At 39.9% G+C, this 23,336-nt stretch overlaps 1 protein-coding gene across 1 annotated transcript; it reads left to right on the forward strand.

Annotated features, from left to right (window-relative positions):
- The first annotated feature begins 5,175 nt into the window (after nucleotides 1-5,175).
- ing3 (inhibitor of growth family, member 3) lies at nucleotides 5,176-22,753 on the forward strand. The gene is made up of 12 exons (XM_084050296.1): nucleotides 5,176-5,317; nucleotides 6,078-6,149; nucleotides 7,792-7,892; nucleotides 8,526-8,591; nucleotides 10,486-10,582; nucleotides 10,693-10,764; nucleotides 11,943-12,062; nucleotides 13,746-13,921; nucleotides 17,294-17,496; nucleotides 18,255-18,447; nucleotides 19,558-19,596; nucleotides 21,945-22,753. Exons 1-12 carry the CDS (start codon nucleotides 5,290-5,292, stop codon nucleotides 22,059-22,061), a joined length of 1,284 nt encoding a protein of 427 aa, XP_083906422.1. The 5' UTR covers nucleotides 5,176-5,289; the 3' UTR covers nucleotides 22,062-22,753.
- The last annotated feature ends 583 nt before the right edge of the window (nucleotides 22,754-23,336 follow it).

Here is a 23,336-nt window from a genome sequence, read left to right on the forward strand (position 1 = left end):
ACTCAAATCTTTGCTTCTAGGGGGTCCCTGGAACAACATATTTTGAGATGGGAGCCAAATAGATATCATTTTGGGGGTCCTTGACATGAAAAAGGTTTGAGAACTACTGACATAAACCCCATATGGGTAACCGGAGTCCCTCAGGGCTCAATAGTGTATTTTCTGTTTTCTGTTATTGTGGGGAAAGCTTTAGCTGAAAATAACAGATCGACAAGCTCACAACACGACGTGTTGTCGATCTGCTATTTTCAGCGAATGCTTTCCCCACAATACCGATGCTGGGGCTTAAGTGATTAAGGCTTCTCAACCTGTGGGCCGGGTGCCCACTGGTGGGCCGCGAGGGCATTGCAAGTGGGCCCCCAAATAATTGCCATACCACTATTGTAATGATAGCATAAAAAACATTTTTTACATTTTATTTTTCTTTAAAACTTTGGAAAATCTTTGTGATAGGCGACTAGTACATGTTAGTTCCACAGTCCATTACAATTAACAATGAGAAGTTGAACCATTGATTTAAAGGACCATTTCACCCATTTTCAACCTATTTGGTATTCACTAAACCTCAGTATAAGATGGCACAATTTCTGTCTACTTGGTCTGTGTGTCTCAGAGGAGGGCTGTGTGGACGGTTCAGAAACCTGCCTAGCAGTGACACCATTGGTAGGTAGGTTTGGTCATTAACATTAATCACATAAAAACTGTTTTTTTAAATTAATGAGAACAACGGCTTCTATTTCAGTGTGATAACTTTCAAGGAAGAGGAAGGCTGTAGTTTCTATTAGCTTGGAATGATGTCATTGGTAGGCAGGTTTCTGAACTGCACCTATTATCCCACCAAGATGCAGAGTGAGTAAACAGAAATTGTGCCATGTTATGATGCGCATCCGTGAGGACCAATTATAAAGAAGATAGGTTGAAAATGGGTGAAGTGCTCCTTCAACTCTCGAAGTTACAAAATGAGTGAGAGTCCATTCGGTTCCATTTGTACAGAGTCTCTCGACAGAGTTAAACGGACACTGAGGATTTTATTGTGCAGAAGCGGCCCCGACTGTTCGTCCTCAGAGAGGAAAGGAATGTGGCCTGCTTATACCCGCCTCCAACAGATAGCATGCGTGGGTCAAGAGGGCACATTTTGAGAGGGCATTATTGTGTTGAGCAGAAGGAAGCTTAATCACCCTGTTTTTTTCCTGGAATGCTTATGACTGGCGACTGTTAACTTCCCATATCGGCTACCGGTTACAGTGCCATTTGGCACAAAACTGCAGAGGAAGCACGAGGAGAAACAATATAAGCCTACAAAACACTGACTGACCTCTGCATATGCCGCCAATCTGTCACAAAGTTGCATTTATAGTAAACAATTCCTCCACTACAAGCAGTGGTGGAAAAAGTACTCACATTTTGAACTTAAGTAAAAGTATCAATGTAGAAATACTCCATTACAAGCAAAAGTCTGGAATTCAAAATTGACTTGAATAAAAGTACAAAAGCATTGGCATCAAAATGTACTTAAAGTACCAAAAGTAAAAGTACTCATTATGCAGAATGTCTCATTTCAAGTTTTCAAAAATCTTTTGAAAATAGCAGATATACAAGCTAACAATGCGTCGCATTGCGACACATTGTGAGCTTGTAGATCGGCTATTTTCAAATGGCCGAAATGTGTACAGAGCTGAAGTGGTTAATAGTAACTAGTAACTTTTACAAAATAATTGTAGTGGATGTAGTGGAGTAGAAGTAAAAGTAGCCTACTGAACACTGGAAATACTCCAGTAAAGTACAAATACCTCAACATTGTACTTAAGTACAGTACTTGAGTAAATGTACTTAGTTACCTTACACCACTGACTGCAAGACATGCTATGTGGATCTATTGGTGAATTTGATGTAGGGCTATTTTCAACTACTGGGGTACAGTCAAATCATGAGTGTTGATTTAAGTGCATACTGTGTATGCTTGCAATGACCAGTAATTTAGTAGCATGCAGTGAGATATGGCCTTCTCTATGGAGTAAGAAGAGTCAAACAAACATTAAATCAGTGCAAGAACAACAGACAAAATGTTTCTTCTCCAGGAATGTTGTTACTTTAGACTACTTAAAGCACCCACTGACCAGTGATTTATGCACACTATTATGCATTTTAACAGTTATGCATTATACATTACTATAATGTATTAGCCTACAACTGCAGAGAATTATCCTTGCAAAGAAATGTCTGTGAGTAGCCAGCAATTCGTTTTAGGATACTTGACCATATAAGTCATGACATATGCTTTATAATACGTTATGATTATTGTTATAAAAGCATTAGGAATATTTATAACTAGGCTATAATTGTACAGTGTTGTTAATGCATTATATAGCCTATATGAGCTCCATATAAATCTGTACCCAATTTGCATCATTTATAGTGAGGTTTGAAATGCAACTCACAATAAAAGGTACCACCTAATCTGATGAAATTATTGGTCTCTCGAGGCAATAATAGATGAACTAAAGCACATGGCCTAGATTCAGATTAGGGGTGCAAATGCAACACTTAATCAAACTAATTGATTTAACCGATTTTTGAAAGAAAAAACGATTTGAATAAAAAACATATTTGTTTTTCTTAATACAGTAGCATCAGCAGCAAGCTCACAACATGTCAACATGTGATCCAATGTGTTGTCAGCTTTATAGGGCTTGAGTGGTTAATCAATAAAATACAAAATGTACTAACATTTTATTATGTTGTTGTTGTTTTTTAACAAAACTAACAACCTGTTTCCAGTTTTCAGTACTTTTACTTCTACACCACTACATCTCAGAAGCAAATATTGTACTTTTACTACAAGTATTTGAAAACTTTGATTATTATTGTAAAACATACATTAACTACTTCAGCCCTATATACATTTCGGCCATTTAAAAATAGCAGATCTACAAGCTCACAATGCGTTGCGATGCGACACATTGTGAGCCTGTAGATCTGCCATTTTCAAAAGATTTTGTATACATTTTTAACTTGATGGTACATGGTAAATGGGACATTACGCACTAGGCTACTATTACTTTTGTACTTTAAGTATATTTTGATACCAATATTTTGTACTTTTACGCAAGTACATTTTGAATTACGGACTTTCACTTATAACAGAGTATTTCGGCATTGCAGTATTGATACTTTTACTTGTGAGTACATGCGTGAGTACTTTTTCCACCACTGCAACTGATATGCGCTTCGTGTATTTATTGATATGTGTGTTAGTTTGTCTTTGTTTGTTTATTATTTAGAATAGATGTAGAATTAAGCCTATTAGGGAATGTTCATTTGTATTGTTTGTGAATTATTTAATCTACAATACATGCGGAATAACACCCACAAATCCCCAATAGACAAGCATCAACGAATCTTGATAACAACACAGCTTTTGGAGTGCATATGGTGCTGCATGTGCAATCATGAGTGTTTACAATGAATAGAAACGACTAAAACACACAAAACAGGTCGACCAGGATTTACACATCATCTTGTTTTCATAGATAAATAAAGACGATCATTTAGGAGGAATAAAGAATGTTCATTCTCAAATGAAGCACCTTTATCTGTATAACACACGAGTTGACAAATGAATATAAAGAAAATTACAATGCGGTGAAGCCATAAGAGGAAGAGTGGTCACCTCGATGTTAAATTGGCTATATTTTCCAAAAATGTCTTTTAAAAAAAGAAGAAAAAAAGGAAAATGCTCTTAAGTAATGTAAAGTAAACAGGATTTGAACATGCTTGAACATTCGACAATTAAGGCCTAATATTTCTACATTCGCTACACAACCTGGATAGCCATAGCCCTAGAATGGCTATGATATTACATACATGAAATGTATGTAATATCACAGCTGTTATATATCCAGTCATTTTGGGAATAAACCATAAGTTTAAAGGGACATAGTTCAGCCCCAAAAATGACTTTTTTCCTATCGATTAGTCACCCCATGGAGACTTGAATTCTTGTATATCTTTTTTGTTTTTGTCGTATTCCTAAGCCAATAATTTGATGACCGGCAGCGGTTCTGGTAGGAGAAGTCACCTTTGTGTTTCCTACCGGAACCGCTGCCTACCGGTCCGCTGGTCATCAAATTATTGGCTTAGGAATGCGACAAAAACAAAAACATATCCATGAATTCAAGTCTCCATGGGGTGACTACTTCTTATTTTTTGGCGTGAACTATCCCTTTAAGGGTTCATTTTGATCTGATAATGATGCACCGTACATGTTCAAATCATGAACACTCTTAAGACCATTTTCCAAATTCTTTATTTTCGTTTACATTTTGGGGGAAAAAGCATCAGACTTCCCACTCTTCCTGTAGCTGTGTTGTTATGGTAAGGGAATGAACTCGTTCTCATGCTATTCTTCAAAAATGTGGAATGCCCTACCAAAAGGAGTAAAGGAGTGTAAAACCTCACTTTCAAAACTGCCCTAAAGATACACCTTCAGGAGGCTGCAATTCGAAAATGGCCCCTGTGTAAGTCTTAACCTACCCTACCCCCCCCCCTCCCCGTTTTTTTTCTCCTCTTGTACATATCTTTCACTCTTCATACCAGTAACCTGTAAGCTGATTGTATGACGTTCTGTATAGTAGTGTGTATATCTGTCTGTCTCTTATATGTCATCATGATTTGTGTGGGGATCTCATCTTAAACAAGCTCAGTGCTTAATGAGTCTTCCAGTTTAGTAGACCTTGTATTGTGAATGTGTACTTCCATGTACTGTTGTTCTCATGTCTTACTAAATAAAGTACATCAATCAATCAATCAATCAATCAATCAATCAATCAATCAATCAATCAATCAATCAATCAATGGTTGTTTTGACGTCTAATAATTAGAACTACAAGTTTTTTTAGTTTTTTTTAAATTGCAAATGATGAAACAATTGTTGGTTGCTGGCTTGTTGTTGATTCCGTCTTCTGTTTTATTTATTTTTTGTGTGGATGTTGTCTGAAGTATGTGTCTTTGTAATCTGCACGTAATTTTGTCAAAAATCAATAAAAAAAATATTGAGAGAGAGAGAACTACAAGTCCCAGAGGCCACGTACATTTAGCGGCACAAACCGACGCACGTCTGGGCGGACATCAGCCAGTCACATCACGAGCAGCCCCCCCTGCGTCACATTCTCTGACCTCATTTTTTCGAAGCTGTTTTTTTCCGAGGCAGACAAACAGCGACTGGCGGCGCCATATTGAAAGACGACGAATTCTTCGATTAAACGGCTAAAAAACGTCCAATTCGCCAAGATGCTTTACCTGGAAGACTATCTGGAGAGTAAGTATGAGGGTTTCGAACCGCGACGTGGCGTTATTTTGGACCCGGGCGTGTGTTTTTGCTCGGCGTCGCTCGCCTCGAGCCGTTAGCCTAGCATGCTAGCAGGGTTTTAACGACGGCATCGTTGCCAGGTTTCGCGAGAGAAACAAGCAACCGGGTCTATGAAAAAAAACAAGCCCCAAGAGAGAAGCGAACCCCTTCGCCCTGAAAATAGCAGATCTACAAGCTCACATTGCGACCCGTTGTGAACTTGTAGATCTACTATTTTCAAAAGATAATTAAGAAAATGTGATACATTTGGAATATATTTTAACATTAACAAAATATGTTATAATATCATATGTATTTAACATATATTTAAATATTATAACATTTAAATAACAATACTGTAAATATTATATAATTAAACAGTTATTTATTTAATTAATTACTATAACATGTAAATAACAATATTATATTATATTTAAATACACATATTTAAATATTTTAACAACAGAAATCTTATTTGGGCATAAAATATTTTCAGATGGGCGGTCCTTCCTTGACTTGAAGATATTTGAGAACCACTGGTTTTAAACAACTTTATGAAGCAAAACCTAATGTGCAACTAAACAAGAAACACACAAGCCCCCCCCCCCCCCCCCCCCCCGCAACTACCCATATTTACAAGCAACTTCACAGAAAAACAAGGCCAAAGTCGCTTATAAAAAGCGGACATGGCAACAGTATTGTTAACGTCTGTTTTTGTTCTCTTTGGCAGTGATCGAGCAGCTTCCCATGGACCTCAGAGACAGGTTCACGGAAATGAGGGAGATGGACCTGCAAGTGCAGAGTATGCACACACACACACACACACACACACACACACACACACACACACACACCATCACAGTGTCCTGCAAGATCAAAGCAACGTGATCGAATATGAGAGTGACGACTCTTGCGTTGACTCCCCTTGTAAAGAATGGAATGCGGATGCGTTCCATCTCAATGAGGAAGTTCCAATGTTTGGAACTATTGCCCATAGTAGCCTGCTTTGCGGCGAGATCAAAGCGTGTCATAACTCTCTCTCTCTATGGGTCTGGTTAGATGCTGCTGAGACATTTAATGCAGGGGGTGAAATATGTCTGCATTAACCCAAAGGCAATTCTTAAAAATGTTTTCAAAAAGCTATTTTTGGAGAAAAAAATAATCACGATTTTTCCAAAAATAGCAGAAGATCTGCTATTTTTGAATAGCCAAATAAATCTAAAGTGACACAGATGCGTTCCAGGTCTTAATGGCTTAAGTTAGTGAACGAGACAAGCATTAAGTTAGTGAACGAGACAAGCTATATAGTATTAATTAGCTGCTAAATAACTTTTCCTAAGCTCGAGCAGGACCACAATGGGTCCTCTCTGGGCTTTTTGTCTTATCGTTTTAGCATTATTTTACAACTGTACCCTTGTACCTTTTTGTAAACTGTTAATAAAGTATTCAATCAGTCAATCAAAAGCCTTGCTGATCAACATAACTTTTTGAACACGGCAATGCTTGGAGCAATGTTTCTGTGGTCCATGATGGGGGGGGGCCGGGGGGGTCCGTGATGGGGGGCTTCCAGCTAGGGGGTCCCCAGCAAAATGACAAAAATAAAGTTAAGAAAAACATTTCAGATATCTCTCTATTGTACTTCTGGTTGGAATGTGTTGACCAAGCTGACATGAGCAGTGTTGTAGTGCTAATTTTGAAAGTGGGGCGGGGAGCGCACCCCACATTAGTAAGATCTCTACAGTCAGTCCGCTTTGATCTCTGGCTAGAAAGTTGTCTCGGTGCACCAAAGACGATTAGCGGTGACTATTTTACCAGAATGTAAAGTCAAAAATGTGTGCCAAGAGCTCGGCTGTCTTCACCTTGTTCTGTGTAACTTAAGCATGGGCCTGTCAGAATTATCACATAATAATCGTCTTATCGCAATTATTTTATATAATTGCAAGTATTTTTGCGTAATCGTCGTAATCAATTCCATGTTTAAAAAAAATCATATTTTCAAAAAATGTCAAAAATAGTGGAAATAGCAGATCTATAAGCTCAAAACGCGTTGCGATGCGACACGTTTTGAGCTTATAGATCGGCTATTTACACTATTAATGTTTATTTTTAAGGATAAAGTCATTAAATATGTGTTATTTGTCATATCTACCCCTGTGCAACTTTCGTTTCCGAAGGCTAAAAGCCAAACGGATATCTAATTTTTATTCATAATGTTCCATTCATTTTCAACGACAGAAACGACAATTAAATACGCTAATCGCAATTATTTTAGCGATAATTCATCGTCGACGTAAATTTGTAATCGCGACAGCCCTACTCAAGCATGCTGCTATTACTTTGCTGTAAAATACACAATGCATGGACAGAACATGTACGGTGGTAATAATGTGGCAGAGAGTGTTTATTGAACCCGTTGTGTTGTTGTCTGGTTATTTCACCACCAGATGCCACAGACCAGCTGGAGCAGAAGGTGATTGAATTCTTTGTCAACGCTAAGAAGAACAAACCAGAATGGAGAGAGGAGCAGATGGAGGTTATAAAAAAGGTTAATGATCGTTCATTTGTGCTCTCTGGAGAAATCCTCTTCCCTTGTATTGGTCCGTAGTGGCAGCAAACACCGGTTTATGTAGTGTTTTGTGTCTACAGCGTGCAGTGGTGGAAAGTAACAAAGTATATTTACTCAAGTACTGTACCAATTTTGAGACACTTTAATTTTACTGGAGTATTTCCAATGTTCAATACTTCTACTCCCACTACATCTCAGAGGCAAATAATTTACTTTTACTCCACTACAATTATTTGAAAACTTAAGTTAGGCTACTAGTTACTCTGCAGATATACATTATTATATTATAAAACGTACATTAACCACTTTAGCCCTATTTTGTATGTAGGCTATTTGAAAATAGTCGATCTACAAGCTCACAAAGCGCCGTGTAACGCGACACGTTGTGTGCTTGTAGATCTGCTATTTTCAAACATTTGAGTTATTTTATTTTTGGTACTTTAAGTATACGTTGATGCCAATACTTTTACTCGTGTACCACAGGCCTTTTACTTGTAACAGAGTATTTTTATGTTGTGGTATTGCTACTTTTACGTATTTAAAATGTCAGACTACTTCCTCCACCACTGCTATAGCGTGTTAACATGGCTGGTATTTGTGATGACTTTCCAGGACTATTACAAGGCTCTGGAAGATGCAGATGAGAAAGTTCAGTTGGCCAATCAAATCTATGATCTGGTGAGTATCAGTGGTAGGGTTAAGCCTCGTTCCCAGCCTTACTCATCTTGGAAGAGAAAAGCCTGGTCTCAACTTAACCCATTAAGACCTGGAACTGTATCATTTTTAGATTTGAGCTAAAAAGCATTATTTTACACTTTGGGCTATTCAAAAATAGCAGATATACAAGCTCATAGCACGGCACCGAGTGCCGCGCTACGAGCTTGTAGATCTGCTATTTTTGAAAAATCGTGAAAATGTGTGCAAATCTTTGAATATATACCGTATATATTTTTAAAGCGAACATTTTTAACTCAAATCTTTGCTTCTGGGGGTCCCTGGACCAAAATATTTTGATGGGGGTCTGCGGCCAAATACATATAATTTTGGGGGTCCTTGACATGAAAAAGATTGAGCACCACTGAAATAGAAACATACGTTTTTCAGAAAACTGTTGGGATTTAGGAGACGTGTAGACTCGGCTTCAGGTCTCAATGGGTTAAAGCAGAGTGTCTAAAGGGGCCGGACTTCCGTCGTACGTATTTCCCCCGGAAACGATATTTTCCAACCAATCACAACACTCGTTTCATTCATAGAGACTGTAAACAGATTTGTAAAGCGCCAACGTCATTTCCTTGGGTGGTAATTCCGCCAAATTCTGGTACTTCCATTTAGACACTCAACCGGCTAGGTCTTGCCCAGCGTGGGGGGTAGGGCAGGGCTGCAACTGTCGTTAATCTTCGGAACGATAATTATTATTCTATTAATAACTTTTTCAAATAATGGAAACGTTTTTTATACATCAAAGCGAAAGTATTTTGACAGAATGCAACGCATTGTAAGCTTGATCTACCATTTCTCATATTTTTGTCACAGTATTTAAGAAAATAAAACATATATTCCATAAAAATATTTTTTGCTTGTTTGTTCTTTAAATAATTGATACTATACCCCTAGTATCAATGTCTGTCCTGCCAATGTCTCCAATCGTTGGCTCATAGGAAAACTTTGGGAAAAGATCAGTCCAGTTGCAATCTAACTGGAGTTTGTGCTCTAGCATTGGAGATGAATGACTTCCTAATTTATGGCTGTTATGTGGCTAAACCGCCACTAGATGGCAGTCACATGCTGAGATTGAGTATGAGGTTTCAATGCAGTGCTTTACATTAATTTACATTGCAATGCCTATCAATCTAGAAGTGATGATTATTCGTCGTGATAACAGATTATTCACATAAAACTGATCAATTGTGTGTGTGATGCATCTTTTGCCATCACAAAACTGCTACTATGTGTATTTTGTTGTAGACAATATAGACAGAATATATAAGAATGAAGTGCACAGGTGCACCCACAAATACAAAAGTCCATGTGACTAGAAAAAGCACCGCTCATACTTAACCCATTGAATCCGGGAACATGCGTCTGTCATTTTAGATTTCTTTGGCTATTGTAAAATAGCAGATGTACAAACAGATTGTAGATCTGCTATTTTTGAAAAATTGTGAGAACTTCTGCAAATCTTTGAATATATATTTTTTAAATATATTTTTTTGAACATTTGTAAAATATTGTTCCAGGGACCCCCCAGAAGCAAAGATTTGAGTTACAAATATTCGCTTTAACAAAAAAAATATATATTCAAAGATTTGCACAACTTTTCAAAAATAGCAGATCTACCAGCTCATAGCGCGGCACCGAGTGCCGCGCTATGAGCTTGTAGATGTGCTATTTTTGAATAGCCAAAGCAATCTGAAATGACAGATGTGTTCACAGCCGGATTGAATGGGTTAAAGTGACAATGTGAAAATTGTCTGTGGAAATGGTAACGCATAGGGGTCCATTCTAAAAACCCATACTTGTCACGTGTCCTGTGATGGCGTGGCGGTGCTGTGATGCTGCGCTGTCTTTCCAGGTGGACAGACACCTGCGGAAGCTGGACCAGGAACTGGCCAAGTTCAAGATGGAGCTGGAGGCCGACAACGCCGGTATCACCGAGATACTGGAGAGAAGTAAGTAGTAGTGCCAACTGTTTCTCATAGACTTTGTGTAGCCGAACGACCAGATAACAAGCAGGAAAGGTAGGAATTGAGCTCATGTCCTCCCGTCTTCCATCTTTCAGGATCTCTGGAGATGGACAGCCCCTCTCAGCCGGTCAACAACCACCATGTCCATTCCCACACCACGACCGAGAGTATGTATCCCGCACTTTTAGCACTTTTTTTAGCACTGGTGTCACCTAGGCAGACCTAACCAGTATTAGCGGCGTCACGATAAGCCTAGTCTTCGATTCGACTTTCGATTTTAAGGTCACTATTCGATTCGATTTTTCGATACGATATATGTTTTAAAAACCTTTTTTTTTTTCAGCTTTGAGGGCTATATGATTATTAATTTAGGCTATTGTCTTGATTTATAAAGAAAAACACATGTTTCTCAATAAGTCCCTTTTATTTGAATAATGATTCAAATAAAAGTAATAATGAAGATGAGTTAACAACATTCTTGTGAAGCTCTATAACTAAATAAAATCTAAATACAAAGTTGAACATGTAAGAAAAAAGGATCCAAAACAACTGTTATTTGGCTACATGTTATTAAACATCTTAAAGTATCTTCACATTGTTTGAACAGATAAGAGCTTTAACAAACAAGAAAAGTTAATAATAAGCTAAGCCAGGGGTCTTCAACAGGGTTTCCTTTTTTTTACCTTAACCCCATCCCTTTTCTGAGGTGAACTTTAGCCAAAAATAGCAGATCTACAAGCTCACAACGCCTCACGCTGCGAGGCGTTGTGAGCTTGTAGATCGGCTATTTTTGGCCGAGAGGTTTAGGTGCAGAGGGGAAAAAGAGAAGACGGAGCAACTATCAATGTGGAGCATAATCGACAAACGGTAGCCGTTTTGTCAACAACGCGTCGGGTGCCCTCATAATTCACTGGGAAGCCAAAATATTGTCAGACTTTTGACTTAAAGAAAGCGGGAGGGTTTTCCAATTCCTCCAGTTTGTGTATTATCATTACCATCGCTGGCTTCAGCAGTGGCCATGGTGAAATGTAAAGTAGTAGCCTAGTACAGACGCAACGCTACAGCCGTCTCTGTCTCCTCCAAACTCCTCTGCGGTGTGTGTGTGACTTTGTCCTGTCGTCTTTTTTTTCCTCCCCCGTCATAAGCACGCATGCGCGATGCACGGAAACCCTTGAATCGCGATACGGCTTTTGATTTCGATACACTGTATTGTACGTCATTTTCGGTTTGATTTCGATATGTATCGAGTATCGTGACACCCTTAACCAGTATATAACGGTAGAGCCCGCCAGTTGTCTCGTGTGTTAATTTGTCCTGTGTGTGTGTGTGTGTGTTTTTATGACAGAGACTAGGAAACATAGCGCGCCCGTACACCACACTACAGAGCATGTCCCAGAGAAGAAGTTCAAGTCTGAGGCCCTGCTGTCCACCCTGACCTCAGACGCCTCCAAGGAGAACACGCCAGGTAACCATCACTACCTGATGTTTTCCGCTCTCATTGAGCTGCTCTCTATTGTTTTGTTTTGCTATCGTCCTAAAGCCTGATTTATACCTAAAGAAGGTGTCCCAGTTCAAAAAGAATTGTGAGTATGGGACCCCATCATATGACGGTGCCATGCCATTGGTCCGACAGCCATTATTCTGACAGCCATTATTCCGAAAACAAACTCCCATTGATCCGAAAATGGGCCCTCTCTCCATGGTGCTGAATCTGCCGAAATGCTGCAAAATAAGAGTATGTTGTGTATTCTGATGTGCAAATGTATTTCACATGCAAAAAATACACAATGTGACACTTACCCTACACTTATGAGGATGTCATCTTTACTTATCAACTTTCTTGTACCTCTTAACTTGATCCAAGCTTTTTGTCTCCACCAGGCCGAAAGGCATGGCGAGAGAGTATGTTTTACCCCCTGTCTGTCCAACCGTTTGTGTGTCCGTGTGTCCTGTCCGTCCGTGAGCAGCTAATCTCCGGCACCGTTGGCCCGGTCACTGCGAAACTTTGTACACACACTCCCTGGATGCCAATTCAGGCCCCCAATTTTCACATTGGCCTGTTATAGTTTTGCACAAATCGGGTTTTGCAGATTTGTGCAAAACCCATTTTTTCATAGTACTCCTACAGATTTTATCCAAACGTCATGCAAATCGGTACACAGTATCTCTATAGTCATGTGATCAACACGGATCTGATTCCCCATACTCCATCCTCATTGGCTAAGGTTGGCTTCCAAAGTTAGCAGGATTGGTTTATTTTGAACAAAAAGCCTCAAACTATGCACGCTGCTTGCGATTTCCGTGAAATTTCACATGCACATTCCCACTAGGCCGAGGAAGACATTCTCCCCTTTTCACATTGGCCTGTTATAGCGCCACCAGCAGGTCTAATTTCGCAAAAAACACATTTTTGGAACAAAAAATGCCGTCCAAATGCCGTGAAAGGCTTAAGAATAAATGGCACCCTTTTCACATTGGCCTATTATAGCGCCACCAGGAGGCCGCAATAACTTACCTGACACTATTTTTGTTGTATGTGTGTTTTATTATATTATAACCATATTATTATAATCATATTAACATCGACACATGCTCAGCATATATCGTACGCATTCCTGTTTAGTCCTAGACATGAAATCCGTAGCCTAGAATTTTACTCACCGTGTTGTGCGTTGGGAGCATGCACGCCCAGTCAAAAAGTCATCAGCCACAAAGAGTGGGGATACAAGAAAGTTGAGATGACATCCTCACATGTGTTTGTATGTCAGAATACACTAGATCAGTGGTCCTCAAACCTTTTCATGTCAAGGACCCCCTAAATGATATGCATTTGGCCGCGGACCCCCATCTCAAAATATTTAGTTCCAGGGACCCCCCAGAAGCAAATATTTTAGTTAAAATGTTTGCTTTTAAAAATATATATTCCAAAAGTTTGCACACATTTTCACGATTTTTCAAAAATAGCAGATCTACAAGCTACGAGCTTGTAGATCTGCTATTTTTGAATAGCCAAAGTATAAAAGGTTAAAGTGGTTAAAAGTATTGTGATGTTGCTGGGGAACCCCCTCCCCCCAATTTATGACATTCTCGACTCCTCAGCCTCTTATGCCTTAGTTTGTTGTTTGTTTTGTTTGTTTGTCCCTCCCAGGCTGCCGTACCAACAGCACCTCCTCCTCGGCCACTAACAACGTGTACAGTGTCAACTCCTCCTCCTCCGCTCAGCCCCTGGCCTCGTACAACCTCAGCTCCCTGCCTGCGGGGCCCGCCGCCGGAGCGGGGGCCATCACCATGGCTGCTGCACAGGCTGTACAGGCCACTGCACAGGTCAGAGAGAGAGACACACACACACACACACACACACACACACACACACACACACACACACACACACACACACACACACACACACACACACACACACGCGCACACACTCTGTTTTTGATCGTTAATCTATGCAATTAGTTTAGACCAGGGGTCTTCAACGTTTTCAGGCCAAGGACCCCCTAGCTGAGAGAGAGATGAAGCAGGGACCCCCTACTCTATATTGTATAAAATTGTGTTTCAGATTCAACTTTTTTTGTTTACTTGGTCTGCTCTTTTTTCCCTCTACACCAAACACCTCTTTGCAGATCTAGCAGATCTACAAGCTCTGCGAGGCATTGTGAGCTTGTAGATCGGCTATTTTTGGCTAAAGTTCTCCTCAGAAAAGGGATGCTAGGGTTCAAGTGGCTAAGGTAAAACAAATCATATCACACTAAGATGTAGGGGACCCCCTGTAGTAACTCTGAGGACCCCCTAGGGGTCCCGGACCCCCTGTTGAAGACCCCCTGATTTATGATTGCAAAATTGGGCAATAAAGTGCAAAATCCTGTAAATGCGCATCGCACATCTAAACACGGATACTTTTATGAAATTCCTATATATGTTTACCCAGCAGGCAAAAACATACTTTTTTTTTCATGTGGACACCACAGTGATGTAGTCATGTCGACTACAGAGACGACACAAAATACAACATCGGGACAAAAACAAAACAGAGTAAAAATAAAAGACAAATTGGACAAAAGGAAACGGGCAACAAAACATTGACACAAAATTTACAAAAAATTACAAAAAAAAAAAAAAAAAAAGTAAAAAGAAAAAAGAAAAAGCAAGCTACAGAGGCAGTAACAACTAACCAATGTTCAAGTTCATATTCTTTACCGCTCTTTTTCTCCAACTAGAATATCAGAGTAAAGGCCTTTGCAGACACGGTGCGATTTTTCGCACGGAAAAAACGGACATCATTTTTTAAATGAACACATGGTTCTCTATGACCTCACGCACACCGGCTCCCAATTTGTGGCTGCGGCGATGCGTTTTTTTTCCGAACCCAGTTCGATTTGTGCGTCTTTTCGCATGCGGTAAAAACTGATTGAACAGACCTGATTCCATCGCATTATGATCCTATTATAGCCTCAGTTACAGCATCTATTAATAGATGGACACTACTTCCCTTATCATTAATTGGTCGTATTAACATAATTAAAATGAATATTCTACCCACATTTTTATATTTATTTCAATCATTACCGCTGAGTCCACCCCCCTCATTCTTTGCTAAAATGAAAAAACTCATTACTAACTTTATTTGGAACGAAAAGAAACCCAGATTACGATTGCCCCTACTTTTCTTGCCATATGAAAGAGGGGGGTTAAAGCTCCCCAATCTCTACTGGTATTATATGGCCACTCAAATAAGAGCAGCAATGTTTTGGTTTTCTGATGAAACGCGACACAACATCCTCCCTGCCTTTGAACCTTTATTTATATTCCGACAATCTTAAGACAAAGAACCCCTTTGTTAAGAACACGATTGAAATTTGGTTTAAGGCACAGAAATACTTTGGTTCAGATTCTAAACTCTCACGTTTTCCCCCCTGTGGGGCAACCAGCAGTTTAAACCAGGGAGTCATGACAGGGGGTTTAAATCATGGGCAGACAAGGGTGTTGCCAAGATCTCAGATATGTATGAAGTTGATGTGCTTCTGTCTTTTGAAGGACTTCGCAGGAAATATAATATCCCATTAAATCATTTTTTTAAGTACTTACAGATAAGAAGTTTTATTTTAAAAACCCCAAATAACTCAACTCAACTGCCATCTCTATCAGTTTAGGAAAAAATGATAGTAGATTATTCTGGTGGTCATGGTCAAGTATCTTTGATTTATAATGCGTTTGTTAGGATGTCTGGGGAATCCTCGGAGGGTAGAAGATTGGCCTGGTGCAGTGATTTAAATGTAGAAATAAGTGTTGAAGATTGGCAGAAGGTTTGCTATAAGCTCAAACGCAGACAATCAATACCAGATACAAGTTATTACAGTACAAATGGCTGATGCAAACGTATATTACTCCTTCTCTACGTCATCATTTTGATCCTAATACACCAGACGAATGTGTAAAGTGCAATGTGGAGAAGGGTACATTATTTCACTGTTTATGGCAATGCCCAGAGATCATGAAGTTTTGGAAAGAGGTACTTGGTATATTATCCCAGATAGTCTCAGAAGATATTCCTATCTGCCCACAGCTGTGCATTCTGGGCATATTTCCTGATAATCTCAAAATTAACAGTAAAAAAAAAGAGTGTGATTATATACTCTCTTCTCCAGGCTAAACATACAATTGCGCTCTTTTGGAAAAACCCAGATAAGCCAGACATCAGACAATGATATAGGGAATTATCAAATTGTCTTGCACTTGAGAAGCTGACCTTTGCCATTAAAAAGAAATTTGCCATCTTTCAAGAAATTTGGGGACAGTTCATACAGTTTATGGAAGGTAATCCGTTGGGACCTGTGTAAATAGACCATATCTGTTTTTTTGTTTTTTTTTGTATTTGTTTTTTCTGACGTTTTCCTAATGTATTTTTCTGTTCTTGGTTGTCATATTGTTATTATGTATGTGTATGATTTCTATGTGATGTCTATTTGCGCTGTTTTTGTTTGATTATTTATAGACATTTATTACAGGAGCCATATTGTTGTTGTAATATGTTATATAATTGAAAATGCCAATAAATATATTGTTTAAAAAACTAAAAACTGATTGAACAATCACACCATGTCTGCAAAGGCCTTAACAGATCATTAATTAGGTCAGTCCTTCCTCAAGTGCCTGATAATAAAACCGTACAGAGTTCAAATTAAAAGTGCTCCCCCCATTTGGTTGTTGACTCTTCTTTATGTATTTCCAATAGCATTCTATACCAGGGGTCTTCAACGTTTTCAGGTCAAGGACCCCCTAGCTGAGAGAGAGATGAAGCAGGGACCCCCTCTGTAGTGTATAAAATTGTGTTTCAGATAAACTTTTGCTGCTCTTTATTTCCCTCCACACCTATAACTCTTTGCCAAAAATAGCAGATCTATTAGATCTGCTATTTTTGGCTAAAGTTCTCCTCAGAAAATGGATGCTAGGGTTCAAGTGGTTAAGGTAAAAAGAAAGATCCTATCTCACAAAGATTTGGCGGACCCCCTGTAGTAACTCTGAGGACCCCCTAGGGGTCCCGGACCCCCTGTTGAAGACCCCTGTTCTATACTCATAATATGGGGTTGTGGTATAAAAAAGTTCGAGAACCCCCCCGGTCTATTGAATCCTTTGTAATGTATGCGTGTACGTGCGTGTGTGTGTGTGTGTGTGTGTGCGTGTGCCGTGCAGATGAAGGAGGGCAGGAGGACGTCCAGTCTGAAGGCCAGCTACGAGGCCATCAAGAACAACGACTTCCAGCTGGGCAGGGAGTTCGCCCTGTCCCGGGGGGACACCTCCTCCTCGGGCTACTCCTCCTCCGCCCTGGCCTCCACGCTCACCCAGACCCTCGCCCCCACCTCCACCTCTGGAGACTCCAGGGGACGCAAGTCCAAGTAAGACCACACACACACACACACACACACACACACACACACACACACACACACACACACACAGGAGTGTCACACCATGTTTACTTAACCATTTAACCCATTAAGACCTGAGGCCATTCTTAAAAATGTTTTCTAAATCCTAACAGTTTTTTGAAAAAAAAAAATCAAGACTTTTCAAAAATAGCAGATATACAAGCTCATGCCGCGCTATGAGCTTGTATATCTGCTATTTTTCAATAGCCAAAGACATCTTAAGTGACACAGATTAGTTCCAGGTCTTAATGGGTTAACGCATCTGTGTGTCATTTTTAGATGTCTTTTGGCTATTCAAAAATAGCAGATATACAAGCTCATAAGAGCAGTTTTTTTGAGGAAAAAACGTATGTTGCTATAATATCAGTGGTTCCCAAACTTTTTCATGTCAAGGACCACCCAAAATGATATGTAGTTGTCCGCGGACCCCCCATCTCAAAATATTCTGTTCCAGGGACCCCCAGAAGCAAAGCTATGAGTACAGAAATGTGCACAAATGGTCAAGATTTTTCAAAAATAGCCAAAGTATAAAATAATGGTTAAAGTGGCCAAAAGAAGTCGATCCACAAGCTATTGTCGCCCGCCACGTTGTGAGCTTGTAGATCGGCAAATTTTGGGTGCACGACACGGCATCATGATCCATTCCCACTTTCAGCTCGGCTAAAGGGATGATGTGACGGACGGTGAACATCTCTTATTTTCTCGTTTTATCTCCTTAAAACCAGAAGCGGCATCAAGTCTTCTAATCACCAGTCATCTTCATCGTCCTCTTCCTCCTCGCTGTCGTCATGCTCCTCGTCCTCGGCTCTGGCCCAGGAGCTGTCCCAGCAGGCCTCGGCGCTACCCGAGGCCGAGGCCAACAGCCAGGTGGACTGGACCTATGACCCCAACGAGCCCCGCTACTGCATCTGCAACCAGGTAAACGCAAAACACAACAGAAATGACTCCCATGGTACTGAAACCAAAGGTTTCTTGGTTCTAAAGCCCTTTTCACTGGGTTGTAGCTAGGCAGTTATTGGAGTTCCCGAACAATTACCATATCTTTAGGCCCGAAAACCCGACAAACCAGAAAATGTGTCATTATTGTGCGTAATGACCTCAAAGTCACGCATCCAACAAGCTTTGAATCGAGCAGATTGGACCTTCCGTTCCAGAGATGATGGCCAAAATATCTTGAAAAGGGCCACTTTCGACGATTTTCGATCAAGTTTTGGCCAAAGAAATCTTACAATGACAGATGCGTCCCCGGATTGAATGGGTTCAATTTGAAGACTAGAAAATGTGCTCCTCGGAGCACAGGTCTCCGCCAGTACTGTTCCTGATTAATCCTGTCTTACCTTTTATATTACATATTGTCACTTGACCAATGTTAGCATGGCTGATGGAAGCTCACTTCAAAAAATATAAATTATTTTTTTAAGTGACACACCTATTTATAGATTTCTATTTTGTCATGTGTCTCGCTAGCCAATCAAAGCACACCCTTTCAACATATTGTCACGTGAAGCTTGACCAATGTTAGCTTGGTGGACACACGGAAGGACGGCGACGAAAACATACTCTCCACCTCTGGCGGAGTCAAAAAGGAGTTGGATCCAAGTTGTCTTTCTTCAAAAAAATGTGGTGACAATTCACACGATAAAGGAAAAGCAGTACTGTGTTTTTTGTTTTTTTTACCATTTCAAAATTATTGTTTCTAATACAAGTGCTTGATCGCTACATAACACACTGTTGCAGTGTAAATCTATAAGCTGCTGCTGTCGCTAGAGACAAAAGTCATTCAGTTCCGCTCCGTTGAACACAAATTTATCCACACAATATGCACGGGGACCAGACAGAACAGCAGGTAGGCAGATGGAACTACAAATTAGTTGTCAATAACGTTTCGCTCTCTGCATTTTTAGACATGGTTGTTTTTAAAATGGTTTCATATTTGTCCTTTGCAAGTATCATTAACCTACAAAAAAAGTTATTGCCAACCACTATTTTATTTGTCAGAACTCTTACAACCTGTCTTTTCCTCCTCAGGTTTCTTACGGTGAAATGGTTGGCTGTGATAATACTGATGTAAGTATCGGGTTTCCTGGTGTAAAAAAACATCCCTCCATTCATGTTTAGTCTGAATTGTATGTAACTCAAAGCAGTGTCGATTTCGTCGGCTAAAACTATGACGGAAAATGTTCGTCGACTACCTTTTTTCACTGACAAACTAAAGAAAAACTAAGCTACGATGACTAAATCTATTGACAATTTCGTCAACAAATTAAAACTAGAATAAAATGTTAGTGAGGGACGAGTGGAGAAGAGATCCAATAGAACTAAAGGACAAGTCATTTTATGTTTGGTTGCGCTCGGGTGTTGCGCTCTGAAAATAGCAGATCTACAAGCTCACTACGCTTTGTGAGCTTGTAGATCGGCTATTTTCAGCATTCAACCAAGTGTAAAATCAGCCATTACGATGCCATCAAGGCACCGCCAAAATACATTTTAGTCAACTAAATCAACTGTAGATTTAGTCGACTATAATCTTATGATATTTAGTCGACTAAAACTAGACTAACAGTAAAGCTTTTCAGATGACTCAAATATGACTAAAACTAAATGGAATTTGATTCAAAAGGCTATGACTAAAACTAAATCAAAGTTCGCAGTCAAAATCAGCACTAGTCCAACCGTGTGTGTGTAGGGGTGTTCGATATTGTGATAACTATCGTCGAGACGATAGAATGTCCCCACGATATGCGTTTTCAGAGATATCGTATCTATCGTCATGAAGTGAGTCACTCAGTCATAGAGTGTGCACTCACATTCTATGAGTTGCAGTTCTATACCTTAATTTATACTTCTGCAGGAGCTAACAACGCGTCTCGACCGCACGTCCGGACCGCATTGATTGCTTGAAGATCTGTTGTGTTCATCACACATGCTCCCAAAGTCCCCGCCCCCTTTCTTCTTGGCAGCGAGTGGACCGTCGTACTTGTTAGTCTGCACAACAGCAGTAATGGACGGAGACTGAGAGTCAGGCTCACCGACACTGTGCAAACTAAAGTTAATTGCAAAGTTTGCAATGTTCGAACGTCACTCGATATAACTTTTAACCAAACGCGGGTGAAACAGTGAAGGTATCACCGCTGCCCGCATAAAGAGTGCACGCACGCACATGGACCGACGGACCTCGCGTATCGATTATAAACAATTCGTACCTCGCTTACAAAAGCTTATCAACACCATGAATTAACATTAGCTGGATGCATATGCATATCAATGATCCATTGTGTGACCTGCTAGTCTACTGTTACTAGGTAGGTAGGTGTAATAGGCTACTGTCAGCAGTGGTGGAAAAAGTACTTAAGTAAAAGTATCAGTACTGCAATGCAGAAATACTCACAAGCTCACAACGGGTCGCAAAGCGACGCCTTGTGAGCTTATAGATCGGCTAGCCGAAGTATATCGGGATAAAGTGGTTAATGCGTGTTTTGTAATAATACAAATCTACTGACTGTCAGATGTTCTGTCTGAAGCAGTCTGTTACACTACTAACTCACCATCAAGCAGCCTACACTGAATGTCACATGATACAACAGCTGGATAAAAGGAATAGATTATCTATCTATCAGCAGCATAAAAACAAATATTCTATCTATCTATCTATCTGTCTATCTATCTATCTATCTATCTGTCTATCTGTCTATCTATCTATCTATCTATCTATCTGTCTATCTGTCTATCTGTCTATCTGTCTATCTGTCTATCTATCTATCTGTCTATCTGTCTATCTATCTGTCTGCATAAAAACGAATATTATATCTACATATATCTATCTATCTATCTATCTATCTATCTATCTATCTGTCTATCTGTCTATCTATCTGTCTGCATAAAAACGAATATTATATCTACATATATCTATCTATCTATCTATCTGTCTATCTGTCTATCTATCTGTCTGCATAAAAACGAATATTATATCTACATATATCTATCTATCTATCTATCTATCTATCTATCAGCATAAAAAGTAATATTATATCTACATATATCTATCTATCTACCTATCAGCATAAAAACTAATATTATATCTACATATATCTATCTATCTATCTATCAGCATAAAAACTAATATTATATCTACATATATCTATCTATCTATCAGCATAAAAACTAATATTATATCCATCTATCTATCTATCTGTATGTAGCCTGTAGTCTGTCTGTGAACACATTAATTAATAAGATATGATGATTCATTATATTATATAATATAATGATTATACGTGCCCCATGATAATATCTTATAAAAAATGTTATAATCATATAATATAATTAATCATCATATGTTATTAATAATCATAAAATAATAATACTCCTAAAAACGAACATAAAAACACCCCTATGTGTGTGTGTGTTCTCCTCAGTGTCCAATCGAGTGGTTCCACTACGGCTGTGTGGGGTTGACAGAAGCCCCCAAGGGCAAGTGGTACTGCCCTCAGTGTACGGCCGCCATGAAGAGAAGAGGCAGCAGGCACAAATAAATCTCCTGTAGCGTCCTTCTTCACGGACCACTCCACAACCCCCACCAACACCCTAACCCTGTGGTCCCTCCCATAAACGAAAATGTATCCACAAGTTTCCTAGGCTGTGTGTGCATCACTTCCTGTCGATTTGATCCAATGAAATCCAATGAAATCGACAGAAACTTGTGGATACCTGTTCCAGACCACACACACACATGGTGTGTGTGTCTGTCTGTCAGTGTGTCTGTCTGTCTGTGTGTGAGTGTGTTAGCCATATCATATGGTGGAGGTCGGAGTTCGGATACTCTGGCCTAAAGTTCTGTGTTTACAACGTTTGGCGTTCTGGAGGAGCCTCGTTATTTAGATTGAACCTTCCCCTAAGACCCTCAAAGCCCCCCCTGTCCCTCCTACCCTCCCCTCTCTCTCTCTCTCACTCACTCACTCAGTACCAAACATTCCCACCGGCTTCAGATGCCGTCGATGCACTGAATTGGATATTATCACATTTTAATCAGACTATTGATTGGTCTAAGTCAGTGGTTTTCAACCTGTTGCATGCCAAGGACCCCTAAATTGATATACATTTGGCCGCGGACCCCCATCGGAAAATGTTGTGCCAGGGATCCCCCAGAAGTACAGATTTGAGTTAAAAATGTTCGCTTTAAAAAATATATACATTCAAAGATATGCACACATTTTCAAGATTTTCAAAAAATAGCAGATCTACAAGCTCGTAGCCGCGCTACGAGCTTGTAGATCTGCTATTTTTGAATAGCCAAAGCTAAGTGGTTAAAATGATTGTGACTTTTATGTTAACTGATTTTGCTGGGGACCCCCTGGTACCCCCCTCAAGGACCACTGGTGGTCCCCGGACCACTGGTTGAAAACCACTGGTCTAAGTAGGTGAGATACTGACTTCCCGACGTTTAATCAGACTATTGATTGGTGAGATACCGACGTACAAGTGGGGCAAACCGCTCACCCCCAAAACATGATTTACAATTCTGTGCCTATCGGTACATAACAACTCGCTCGCTTTAGCTCGCTCTGCGGTGGCTCCTCGTGGCTCAAGTTCGCTCGAGTTGGCTTTGCCCTTCGGTCAAAGGGCACAAATATGTGCCGCGGCCGTATAGCGATCTTATAACTCTATGGTAGCGATCGCATGATTTCTAAACTACGACTGTGAGTTTGCCTCTTTGTCATCGCTCCTATTTCTCAACAACCATGTCGAGCGTGTTTTGTGGGAGAAGTGCCCCCCCCCCCCCCCCCCCAAATAGTCCAAATAGTCCAAAT

This window comes from Gymnoscopelus microlampas, assembly GCF_963454915.1.
Source record: "Gymnoscopelus microlampas genome assembly, chromosome: 23".
In the NCBI taxonomy this organism is placed as follows: Eukaryota; Metazoa; Chordata; class Actinopteri; order Myctophiformes; family Myctophidae; genus Gymnoscopelus; species Gymnoscopelus microlampas.